Source organism: Oryctolagus cuniculus, chromosome 4, assembly GCF_964237555.1.
Source record: "Oryctolagus cuniculus chromosome 4, mOryCun1.1, whole genome shotgun sequence".
NCBI lineage: Eukaryota > Metazoa > Chordata > Mammalia > Lagomorpha > Leporidae > Oryctolagus > Oryctolagus cuniculus.
Genome location: NC_091435.1, coordinates 8,457,591 through 8,470,439, shown reverse-complemented (window position 1 = coordinate 8,470,439; position 12,849 = coordinate 8,457,591). Strand labels below are relative to the sequence as shown.

General features: G+C 47.4%; 1 protein-coding gene across 2 annotated transcripts in view; it reads left to right on the top strand.

Annotated features, from left to right (window-relative positions):
- CHAF1B (chromatin assembly factor 1 subunit B) overlaps positions 1–12,849 on the top strand; it is a 31,059-nt gene that overhangs the window by 6,527 nt on the left and 11,683 nt on the right. For both annotated transcript variants that reach the window (XM_051833594.2, XM_051833595.2), the window contains exons 5-8: positions 1,685–1,788; positions 6,789–6,885; positions 8,801–8,885; positions 10,416–10,509. In XM_051833594.2, coding sequence (XP_051689554.1) covers positions 1,685–1,788; positions 6,789–6,885; positions 8,801–8,885; positions 10,416–10,509 — 380 coding nt within the window. The remainder of the gene's footprint in view (positions 1–1,684; positions 1,789–6,788; positions 6,886–8,800; positions 8,886–10,415; positions 10,510–12,849) is intronic.

Sequence of the window (12,849 nt, the reverse complement as noted above, 5' to 3'; positions counted from 1 at the left end):
GAGACCGCCATAAGACAGTAGTTTTAAAGGACTGAAGTATGAATAAAATGGATTTTATTAGTTTCTGCTACAAACTTTTCTGTAGTAGAAATGAACCAATTGGGGCCAGCATCGTGGTGTAATGGGTAAAGCTGTTGCCTGTAATGCCAGCATCCCATACAGGTGCTGTTTGAGTCCTGGCTGCTCTACTTCCCATCCAGTTCTGTGCTGATGGCCTGGGAAAAGCAGTGGGAGATGGCCTGAGTATTTGGGCCCCTGCTACTCACTTGGGAGACCTGGAAGAAGCTCCTGGCTCCTGGTTTTGGCCTGTTCCAGCCCTGGCCATTGAGGCCATATAGGGAGCAAACCAGTAGATGGAAGATCTCTCTGTCTCTCCCCGCTCTGTAACTCTGACTTCCAGATGAATAAATAAATCTTAAAAAACAAAACACTAAGAACCAATTTATGGGGTTGGTATAGTGCAGCAGTTAAGCTACCACTTGACGCCCACAACCCTTACTGGAGTGTCCAGTTGAGTCCCACCTCTGCTTCCTCCCTCCCTCTCTCTCTCTCTCTCTCTTTCTCTCTTTCTCTCTTTCTCTCTCTCTCTTTGTTCATTCGTTTGAAAGGCAAAGTGATAGAAATGAAGAAAGGAAAAAAAAAAGGTCGTCCATCTTTTGATTCATTCACCAAATGGCCCCAACACCCTAGGCTGGTCCAAACTGAAGCCAAGAACCTGGAACTGCATCTGAGCCTCCCCCTTGGGTAGCAGAGCCCCAGATAGTTGGGCCATCTTCTGCTACTTTCTCAGGTGCATTAGCAGGGAGCTGAATCAGAAGCAGAGCAGCTAGGACTCAAATTGGCACTCTGAGATGGGGTGGCTTAAATCTGCTATGCCAGAACCCTCTACCCACCCACCCACCGCTGCCTCCACTTCTGATCCAGAGAATGCACCTGGGAGATGGTAGATGATGATCCAAGTGCTTGGGTTCTTGCCTTCAATTGGGAGACTGGAAGGAGTTTCTTGCTTCTGGTTTTGGCATGGCCCAGCCCTAGCTGTTGTTGACATTTGAGGAGTGAACCAGAGGATGGGAGGTCTCTGTCTCTCTTTCTCTCTGTCACTCTGCCTTTCAAATAGATAATTTTTTTTTTTTTTTTAAACAGGCAGAGTGGACAGTGAGAGAGAGAGAGAGAAAGACAGAGAGAAAGGTCTTCCTTTGCCTTTGGTTGACCCTCAATGGCCGCCATGGGCGGCGCGCTGCAGCCGGCGCACCGCGCTGATCCGATGGCAGGAGCCAGGTGTTTCTCCTGGTCTCCCATAGGGTACAGGGCCCAAGCACTTGGGCCATCCTCCACTGCACTCCCAGGCCACAGCAGAGAGCTGGCCTGGAAGAGGAGCAACCGGGACAGAATCCGGCGCCCCGACCGGGACTAGAACCCGGTATGCAGGCGCCGCTAGGTGGAGGATTAGCCTATTGAGCCACGGCGCCGGCCCTCAAATTGATAAATTTTTTAAAAACTCAATTTTGAGGATATAAATGCCCTTGAAAGTGGTTGTTTATAGCTATAGCTAATGTAGTACCAATGGAAATTTCTGGAATTCCATTCTCATGCATGGTCCCTGAGTTTGTCTTTAAATTTTTGATATTTTTTCCTGTTCTGAGACAATAATTGCTTCTTTTTCTTTGACCTCTTTGGATTATAGGGGCCACTTAGAAGATGTGTATGATATTTGCTGGGCAACAGATGGGAATTTAATGGCTTCTGCCTCCGTGGACAACACAGCCATCATCTGGGATGTCAACAAAGGTGATTGATGTGCTTTTGTGATTATCAGGGGGAAAGGAATACTCTAAAATATTTTTAAAAATTAACTTGCTTTAACTTGAAAAGCAACATAGCAAATGTCTTTTGTGATCTAAGATAGATAGGTGTTGGCTCAGCAGGATAGGAATTTGCCTCACAAGTCATGAATCCACCCCGGGGTTTAGGGCCCCAAGTGGAACATAGGAGGCTTGAGTTACTGGTGCTGAGTGGAGGCAGATCCCCTGTGCTTGGGAGACAGTGGTGAGGGGCAGGCTTGGTCCCTGCCTTCCTGGAGCATAGGCTGTCAGGAGATGAGTAAGTCACTGTCACTGGGGTGTTGTGGGCTAGTTGAGGGGTAGGTGGAATCAGGTATCCATTTTAGGAGGAAAGCCAAGAACATTCCACTGCCCTCAAGGAGCCTGTTTTCTGGTTGGGGAGATGGTAGACATTTGAGCAGTTAGAGTGGAGTCAAAATACCAGTGAAATGGTGGAGCTCATGGTGGCTCATTGCTAACTGTTTGTATCCCCTGCTGTCCTTCATGAAACTTCCTGTTCCCACCACACCTCTTCCTGTGCTCTTCTCTCACCAGCAGGCTGCCCAGCCTCCCTGCACCCAGGTGCTGGGTGGGGACTCGTGGCATGGAGTGGCATTCGTGCTGCTGCACTGCATCAGTCCAGTTCTCATGCACTCTAAGAACCTCTCTGTTCTGGTTGGTTCTGTACCAGCCAGCCAGGCAGTTCTCTCCTGTCCCATCTCATCTTGTCCTGTTTCTTTCTTCCCTCCCTCCTTCCTCCCCTCCCTCCCTCCCTCCTTCCTTCCTTCTTTCCTTCCTTTCTGATTTTATTTATGTATTTGAGAGAGTCACAGAAGGAGAGACAGAAACGTCTTCCATCTGCTGGTTCACTCTCCCGATGGCCACAAGGGCTGGACTGAGCTGATCCAAAGCCAGGAGCTTCTTTCATGTATCCTGTGTAACTGCAGAGGCCCAAGCACGTGGGCCGTCTTCCATTGCCTTCCCAGGCATAAACAGAGCTGGATCGGAAGAGGAGCAGCTGGGACACAAACTGGCACCCATATGGGATGCTGATGCTGCAGGTGGAGGCTTAACCTAGTATGCCACAACACTGGCCCCTCTTGTCCTGTTTCCAGTTGATCCCTAATGTTCCAGCACAATGCAGGGCTAGCGTCACAGTCTCCCTTGATACCGCAGACCTGCCCTGTGTCCTGGATAATCTCAGGTCTCCCGGGCAGTCCATCGGCATGCTCCTGAATCAGTTGTGATGACCTTGGACATTACTGGTACACTGGAAAGAGCAGGAGTGAAATGGCTGCGTTGTGGTAGGAACGCGAGATAAATCTATTCATGGATACAGTGGTTGTTGCTGTGAGGGTTGCCAGGGATGCTGCTGTGAGCCTAGGGCATTTGAGCAAAGATCCAAATAAAGTGAGGGAGAAGCCATGTGTGTTTAGGGGAAGAGCATTCCAGCCTGTGGGAACAGCAAGTGTGAAGGCTCTGACACTGCTGCATGGTATATCACAGGAACGGGAACAGAAACGGGGTAGAGTAAAACAGAGAGGATGGGAGCAACTGAAGTTGGAGAGGAGGGGCCCAGGTCATGTAAGATTGTGGACCTTGGAAAGGATCATGCAGGGGTTTTTTCTTAAAAAAAGTTTATTGGAAAGGCAGAGTGACAGAGAGAGGGAGAGATAGATCTTCCATCTACTGGTTCACTTCCCAAATGGCTGGCTATCTTGCACTGCTTGCTCAGGCGAATTAGCAGGGAGCTGGATCAGAAGTGGAGCATCTGAGACTTGAACCGGGGTGAGCTCATGGGATGTCAGCATCATAGGCAACCGTTGAACCCACTGTGCCACAGTGCTGGCTACACTGCAAGGTTTTGAACCACTGTTTGAACGTGATCTTTTTTGCTTTACAAAGAAGGCTGTGGGTAGCCCATGGAAAAGCAAGGCCTCTGAATGTGCACAGTGATTCAGAGGTGGGGCCAATGGCTTGGATGAGGTTGGCAGTGATGGACGGGGCACAGAGTGGGGGAATGTAGTTTCTTAGAGAAAGACCTACCAGGATTCGTGGGTGGGTTGACTGTACCTCACAGATTTTTGGCAGTTGGAAATATTGGCTCCATTTCCTGGGATTTGGGGCACAGGGGGAGGAGTGGTTTGGGCAGCAAGTCTGAAAATCAAGGCCACGCCCCAGATCTGTCATTTCACTACTTTCTCAGTGTCAACCTCAACCAGATGTTCTCTCCCTAACCTCACCTCCTTCAGTTTTTGAACATCCTCTCGAGGCGAGCTCTGAGTCCCCTGAGTGCTCTGATTCCTGATCTGTTGGCCGCTCTGGCCTCTGTCCAGCTTGCTCACCTACATGGGTAGTCAGGTGCCAACATGGCCATTTCCCTCTGACCCCTTTCCTCCACCTTCCCCACCTAGGAAGGCCTGAGCCTGAGATCTGTGTGACTGTCCTGTCATTTCCTAGCCCCGGGAAGGTAAGCAGCCAGCTGCCTAAAAAGCTCTGGCTCTGGAGCAGATGTTGAGCCTGCAGTTGAGATGCCAGGGTCCCACATCAGTACCTGGCTTCCATTCCTGTCTCTGACTGCCGTCTCCAGCTTCCTACCAGTGCAGACTCTCCACTCACATGAGAGACCTGGATGGGGTTTCCTTGCTCCTAACTTGAGCCCCAGCTTAGCCCCAGCTGTTGTGGGCATTTGGGGAGTGAAGCACCAGATGGGAGCACTCTCACTTTCTCTCTCAGTGCTTCTCAAATAAAAATTAAAAAAAAAAAAAACTAAACTTATTAAAGACGAAAACAAAAACCTGTGACTGCAGACTGGGCCAGGACATATTTACCCTGACAGGCTCTCAGTGACCTCTGCCCCCTTGCACTTGTCACCCATTCCCTTTTCCCCAGTAGCTACTCCCAACCTATACAGGCCTCCTGAAGCCTTTGTCTCACTGCAGCCACCTCAGTCCCAGCTGGTTTCCTGGGAGGAGACTCAGGAAGGAGTGAGAAATGCCACCAGGTGGGCCAGGGCCTGGGAGCTGGACTGGAGCTAGAGTGTTGAGTTTTGCCTGTTCAGGTCACTGGCACCTGGAGCATTAGTGGTTGTAGGGGGTGGTGGGTAGGGAGAGCCTGATTGTAGGGGTGAGTGAGTGGAAGGTGAGGTTGGGTGTAAGATGTGAGTGGACCACTCTTCAGAGGAGAGGGCTTGTGGTCTCATAACCCCCTCTTATCCAGGCAGTCTCTCTGCTGCTGGATTTATCTTATAAATGTCTTCCTTGGTGTCCCTCTTCCATCCCTACTGACGTTGCTCGTGAGACCCTCCTGGCTCTCACCTGCTCACCCGTATCACCTAACTGGTAACCCTCTGTCGTCATTTCTTTTTTTTTTTTTTTTTTTTTTTTTGACAGGCAGAGTGGACAGTGAGAGAGAGAGAGAGAAAGGCCTTCCTTTGCCGTTGGTTCACCCTCCAATGGCCGCTGCCGGCATGCTGCGGCCGGCGCACCGCGCTGATCCAAAGGCAGGAGCCAGGTGCTTCTCCTGGTCTCCCATGGGGTGCAGGGCTCAAGCACCTGGGCCATCCTCCACTGTACTCCCAGTCCATAGCAGAGAGCTGGCCTGAAAGAGGGGTAACCATGACAGAATCCAGCGCCCCGACCGGGACTAGAACCCGGTGTGCTGGCTCCGCTAGGTGGAGGATTAGCCTATTGAGCCGCGGTGCCGGCCTGTCATCATTTCTATACCTTCGTTTCATCTTTAAAATGCAGTCATTTCCCAGCTCAGTGCTCCTCAGCCTGTACCTTGATGCCCAAGGAAGGCCTTTCCCTGCATGTACTGGTATCTGTGATATACAAAGAGGCTTCAAAAAGTTAATGGAAAAATGGAATTAAAAGATGTTTATTTTGGGGGCCAGTGTTGTGACACAGCAGGTTAAGCCACTGCCTGCGACACGGGTATCCCATATGGGCACCTGTTCCGATCTTGGCTGCTGCGCTTCTGATCTGATACCCTGCTGATGCACCTGGGAAAGCAGAAAAGAGTAGCCCAAGTGCTTGAGAGATCTGGATGAAGTTCCTGGCTCCTGGCTTCAGCCTGGCCCAGCCCTGGCCATTGTGGCCATCTGGGCAATGAAACAGTGGATGGTAGATCTCTCTCTGTCTTTCCTTCTCTATAATTCTGCCTTTCAAAATAAATAAATAAATGTAAATTTAAAAAAATGATAAGTTTATTTTGATGCAAGAAATTTTTGAAATTCATGCACAGTCTTTTCATAATAAACATTTTCTGCAAACTTTGAGGTTCCTGCATCTCTTCCTGCTTCCCTTGGTGTTCACAGCCTCTCTTTACCTGTTAGCAGTTCTCAGTTGCTTATCACTGCTCCATACACGCCTGGCTCAGCTGTCGTTTTACCCTTGGATTTCTTTAGAGTGTTCTGCCCTTCTGTTCCCTCATCTCTCTCCCGTCAGATCTGGAGAACTGAGCTCTGATGCTCACCTCTGCGTCCTCTGGTCCATTGTATTTCACAGTCATCCACTGCTTAATGGGGGTGCCTTCTGAGAAGTGCGTTCTAGGAGATCGCGCTGTGTGAACATGATGGTGTGCTTACACAGACGAGGACAGCAGGCAGTATCATCTCCTGAGACAGCCTTTGCATAGTGGGCTGTCACTGGGTGGCAGAATCACCTGCTGGTGGTCTCTCCTGTGACTCTGAGCCTCGGGTGAGGCTGTCTACAAGTCATTTTTCTATCCCCAGAGTCTTGCACGGGGCTTGTACAGAGTCTCCATTTACCACCTGCCTAATGATGGGGTGGCAGAAAGGGAATCAGACTCTCATGCATGGATTTCAAAATTTTTTATACAAAAAAAGTCACCTTTTAATTCTGTTTTTCTATAAACCTTTTAAAATATCCTCATATTTTATAAGCTTTTTATATGTTTATACTTGTGAGTAGATTTTGGTAATGCTATTGTGTGCTTCTTTTGTAGGACAAAAGATATCAATTTTTAATGAACACAAAAGTTATGTACAAGGAGTAACCTGGGACCCTTTGGGTCAGTATGTTGCTACTCTGAGCTGTGACAGGTATGGTTGTGATTGCAAGCTGCCTTTGGGTGCACTGAGGGTTTTTTGCAGAGGTATTTTCATCACAACTTAACCAAAATAAATCATAGTCTAGCTTTGATTCTCTGGTTTGTTTTCACATTTTTTCTTTTTCTTTTTTTTAAAGATACTTATTTATTTGAAAGAGTCACAGAGGGCAAAGCAGAGAGAGAGAGAAAGAGAGAGGTTTTCCATCCACTGGTTCACTCCCCAAATGGCTACAACAGCCAGTGCTGGGGTGGTCTGAAGCCAGGAGCCAGGAGCTTCATCCAGGTCTCTCACAGGGGTACAGGGACCCAAACACTTGGGCCATCTTCCATTGCTTTCCCAGGCACATTAGCAGGGAAATTGAAAACTAGGGCAAGTGCCTTACATTAAGTTAGTACTTAGTAAATTTTTACGAATGAGTGAATAAAGGAGAATTCCATCTGATTTTTGAACTTTGAATTACATTTGATTTTATGAGAGACTTATGAGAGTTTTTTTGGTTTTTTTGAATATGACTTAAGAAGATACTAGTGAGGTTGGAGTATTTGTCTTTTTTTATTTTTTATTTTTTTAAAATTTTTTGACAGGCAGAGTGGACAGTGAGAGAGACAGAAAGGTCTTCCTTTGCCATTGGTTCACCCTTCAATGGCCGCCGCGGCCGGCGCATCGTGCTGATCCGATGGCAGGAGCCAGGTACTTATCCTGGTCTCCCATGGGGTGCAGGGCCCAAGTACTTGGCGCCATCCTCCACTGCACTCCCTGGCCATAGCAGAGAGCTGGCCTGGAAGAGGGGTAACCGGGACAGAATCCGGCGCCCTGACCGGGACTAGAACCCAGTGTGCCAGCACCGCAAGGTGGAGGATTAGCCTAGTGAGCTGCGGCTCCAGCCAAGTATTTATCTTCCTTCTACTGGAAGCTCCCTATTTGGCCACAAAAATGACCAGGGCTGAGCCAGGCCATAACCAAGAGCCAGGAACTTTGTCCAGGTCTCCAATGTGGGTGGCAAGGGCCCAGACACTTGGGCTGTCTTCCATTGCTTTTTCCAGGCCATTAGCAGGGTGCTGGATCAGAAGTGGAGCAGTTGAGACCCAAACGAACTCCCTTATGGAATGCCAACATCACAGGCAGTGTCTTTACCCACTATGCCACAATGCTGATCCGGTCTCTTCCTTTTTGATAATTTAATGAGAGTGATTTGACTCCATTTAAATTGATATAAAAATAAAATGTTTTTGTCTTCTGAAAAAGATGTCTTGTTACTGCATTGCTGGTATAATTTAATTTAATTGTATTTTTGGGAACAAAGAATTAAAAAAAATGAGAGAAACCAGGCACATTATTTAACAAACTAATGCTTTTGAATAGTTATTGAAGTACCTTTAATTAAAAGTAACATAATTTAATCAATCAAATTTAAATCAGCCCAAACAGAACCTTTCAATTAATTGAGTTAGGGCTGGAGCTAAGATGGCCCTGGAGTGAGCGGTATAGAGCGGTAGGTGTTTCTTTGTCATAGGCCCTGCCTTCCATTTTCTGGAGTTTGTGTTTTATTCAGGCCCTCAGGAGACAGTCTGATAGCTAATTCACCTGCCCGTGCTTCTCCTCCCTCACGGATCCCTGAGTAAGACTGTTGAACACAAAACAGACTCCACTGCAGGCACCCAGATCACCCAGACAGGACTAACGCATATCTTCCTTGAGAAGTTGGAACAGTCAGTGAAACGTGAAGTAAAAACAAAATAACGATTATTTCCTGGGAAAGTTAGGTTGTGAACGTTGGCCTCTGTCAGTTCCTTGGCCGGGTCTGCGCGACATTGGCAGGCTGCAGTCATTCAGGCGGCCTCCGGGCGTTTCTGTGAGGAACAGTGCGTTTCCTGCAGAGCTCAGTCCCACTTCCCTTCTTTTCCAGGGTGTTGCGGGTGTACAGCACGCAGAAGAAGCGGGTGGCTTTTAACGTTTCCAAGATGCTGTCTGCAATAGGGACCGAAGGAGAGGTATAACACTTCGACATTCCCTTTTAGCAGCTCTTTATTTTTTTTTTAAAGATTTATATATTTATTTGAAAGGCTGAATTACAGAGAGAGAGAGAGAGACAGAGAGATCTTCCATCCACTGGTTCCTTCCCCAAATGGCCGCATCAGCCAGAGCAGGGCCGATCTGAAGCCAGAAGCTAGGAGCTTCTTCCAGATCTCTCTCCTTGCAGGAGTCCAAGCACTTGGGCCAGCATCTGATGCCTTCCAGGTGCATTAGCAGGAAGCTGAATTGGAAGCACAGGGTCCTCAGGACTTGAACCAGGCACTCTTATATGGGATCCTGGCATCCCAAGCTGAGGCCTAGCCTGCTGTGTCACAATGCCTGTCCCTCAGCCCTCTTTAATTGACACTTAGACAGTCATGTGCTCCTTCCACATTCCAGCAGCTATGTCCCTGGCCTCAGGGACCCAACACCTGTCCTTTTGGACAGTCAGAGCTCAGTTAGTGTGGCAGGGTGGTCTCTGTGGAAATGGGTACACCTTGGGGCTGGGGAGGGCCCATGATGGACCGTAGTGATTGTAACCCTGGCCACACTGGAATCACCTGGGAAGCATTAAAACTGCTAGTGCCTGGGTACTACCCCCAGCTGTGTGATTCACCTGGCTGGAGGTAGGCATTGCCTCTGTGACTCAGGTCACAGGGTCACTCACCACTGATGTGGGAAAGCAGGTAGGTGGGACGCTGGATCTCTGGCAGCAGGTAGGCAGAGAACTCTGGCAGCAGACAGCAGAACCCAGCCAAGAGGTTGGTCTTTAGGAATAGGAAGGGTTTTGATCTTTGAAAGAGCTGGCAAATGACATAGGATTCCAGTCCTAGAGGGATCTAGACCACCAAGGCAGGCACATCAGTGATAGGAGCAACCAAGTACTTGATGCAAGCGTAGCCTTAGGGTGCAGGGTGAGGCAGCCAAGAACTGACACACCGGGAGGCACATGTGTGAGGGAAGGATAGTAACAGTTTATAAAATGTCAGTAAAGGGTAGCAAAACTGCCTCACAGGTGTTCAAGAGATGTGGTTTGAAAAGTGATTTAATAATCTGTTTAATAATCTATGAAAAATGTCATCCATTTGGAAATTCTGAATATGTACACACAGATCATCTTCCTGCTATCACCTAGTAGTCTGTCCCCAGACAAAACACTGTCAGTGATGTGGGGTGTGTTCTTATAGAAGGGTCTAGAATAACCATAGAACTCCCCCCCGCCCCACAAAACACTGTCAATGGTGTGGGGTGTATTCTTACAGAAGGGTCTAGAATAACCATAGAACCCCCCCGCTCCCTTCCCCACAAAGGACTTTACTTAACAAAATGGGCGATCAGTTCCCAGGCATGATTGCTCTTGCAGTCTTGCATGATTATTTTTTATATGTCTGTTTCATTCATCATTATTTCAATAATAAATCACCCTATGTAGTGAAAAAACAGGAATTGGTAAGCCTTTATTGTGAATGTGAAGGTTTGGAATAACGTTTAAACTTTGTATGCCACAGGCACGCAGTTACCGGATGTTTCATGATGACAGCATGAAGTCATTCTTCCGTAGACTCAGTTTTACTCCCGACGGATCCTTGCTCCTCACACCAGGTGTGTTTGACGGCATTTGATTTGAGGGCATGAAGCCGGAGCGGATGTCTCTGCTGCTGTTTTCTGATGTGCTTTGCAGCTCAGTGAGTTCTGATCGGAGCAGGGCCCACAACTTGTCCACATGTAGGAGACCTCCAGGAAGCCTTAAAAAGATACTGGTCCCTGTGTCCTTGCCTAGAGATAGTGGTTTGAGTGGCCTAGGCTGGATGACCTGGCTTGTGGATTTTAAATCTCACAAATTTTACATCCAGTGGATGTACAGACATGTTTGGGAGTCTTGGAACTAGAGTGATACCAGTCTCTTTGATACATTTAGCTTTGAAAATTTAGTGTTTAAACCTGGTGAGTGTTTTTTCACTAGACATATATGTGGAGAACGTGGTTCTCAAGCTGTAGTGCCTTTGTTGTTTTTATCTCAATAACCAGCAGCCTGCTGTGATAGGATTAGACCCAGGCACAAGTCAGATTAGTCTCACTAACGGGAGTGGCACTGGTCGAATCCAGAGTGTTAGCAAAGTCAGCAAGGACGGGACAGGTTTGTTGTCTGCAGGAATGCAAGAGGGTAAGCCCCACAAGATCAGGCAAAGCACTGTTAGGGCCAGAGCATTCTCAGAGGAGTTTCTGCTAATTTCCAAAGCTGTAAGACCACCCTGTATGTAAAGATGATGATATAGCACAGGGTTGGGCCAAACAGACCCAGGTCAGGTTTATTGCTAAGAGTTCCTGCCAGGCTGGGCAAGGGGAGGGCCTCAAAACGTTAGGGAGTTCCACATTGGAGAGCCTAGATTCAAGTCCTGCCTCCAGTTACTGATTCCCACTTCCTGTTAATGCATACCCCAGGAGGCAGCATTGCTAGCTCAAGTAGTTGGGTTCCTGCCACCCATGTGGGAGATCTGGTTCGTGTTCCTGGCTTTGGCCTCAACCTAGTCCCAAGTCTTGTGAGCATCTGGGGAGTGAATAAGCAGATAGGAGCTCTCTGTATCTGTCTTTCTGTCTCTCTCTACTTCTCAAATTAAAACAAGAACATTAGGGAGGGGCCACCACTGTGGTATAGTAGGTTAAGTCTCCCCTTGCAGTGCCAGCATTCCACAGGGGCACCAGTTTAAGTCCCGGCTGCTACACTTCTGATCTAGCTCTCTGCTGATGGCCTGGGAAAGCCAGGGAAGATGGCCCAAGTCCATGGGCCCCTGATAGCTGTATGGGAGAACCGGAAGAAGCTCCTGGCTTCGGATTGGCAAATCTCTGGCTGTTACAGCCATTTGGAGAGTGAACCAATGGACAGAAGACCTCTATCTGTGTCTCCCTCTTGTTGTCTGTAATTCTGTCTCTCAAATAAATAAATAAATCTTAGAAAAAAACTGTATTAGGCAGCATTTGGAGAATGACAGTTTGGTTCAGGGAGTCTCAGAACCAAGTTGCTTAAGTTAGTCATTTTATAAGTATTTATTAGTAGTAGTTATTTACTATCCCTAGTAACAAGTCCTTTACTGAATGGTAACTCCAAAGATATTTTCAGTTAAAATCAGGTACTGGATAGGATGTCTGCAGTCACCATTATTGTTGCTTGTGGTGTTAATAAATGTGGGAAAACGAAATCAAGATTGGAAGAAGAAAAAACTTTTTCTGCCTGTGATGGTGTTATAGTTCTAGAGAGTCCTCGATGTTTAAAAAATGTTATCAGAATTTAAAAGAGCATTTGATAATGTGGCTGGATATTGTGAAATCTGTAAGAATCATTTTTTGTCTTATACTAGTAGTAAGTACTTAAATGGAAACAGGAGAAACATTCTGTTCACAGTGGTGTAAAACCCATAAGACAGGTGTAAGTGAATCTAGTGCAACCACAGCAGGGCCCTTATGAATAATATGAGAAGGTATTGCTGAAGGTTGTAAAGCAAATTCTCTCTTTTTTTTTTTAAGATTTATTTATTTATTTGAAAGCCAGAATTAGAGAGAGAGAGATTTTCCATCTGCTGGTTCATTCTCCAAATAGGTGCAACAGCTGGGGCTGGACCATGCTGAAGCCAGGAGCCCAGAGCTCCTTCTGGGTCTCCCATGTTGGTGGTAGGGGTCCATGTACATGGGCCATCTTCCATTGCTTCCTAGGCTCATTAGATTGGAAGTGGAACAGTCAGGATTTGAACCAGTACTCCTATGGGATACCGGCATCACAGGCAGCTTAACCCACTGTGCCACAATGTTGGCCCCGTAAAGCAAATTCTGAACAAACAAGAAGATACACTGACCTAAAAGTATTAACACCAGTTGTATTTCTTTGCTTTATTATTATTATTATTAATTTATTTGAAAGTCAGAGTTACACAGAGAGAGGAGAGGCAG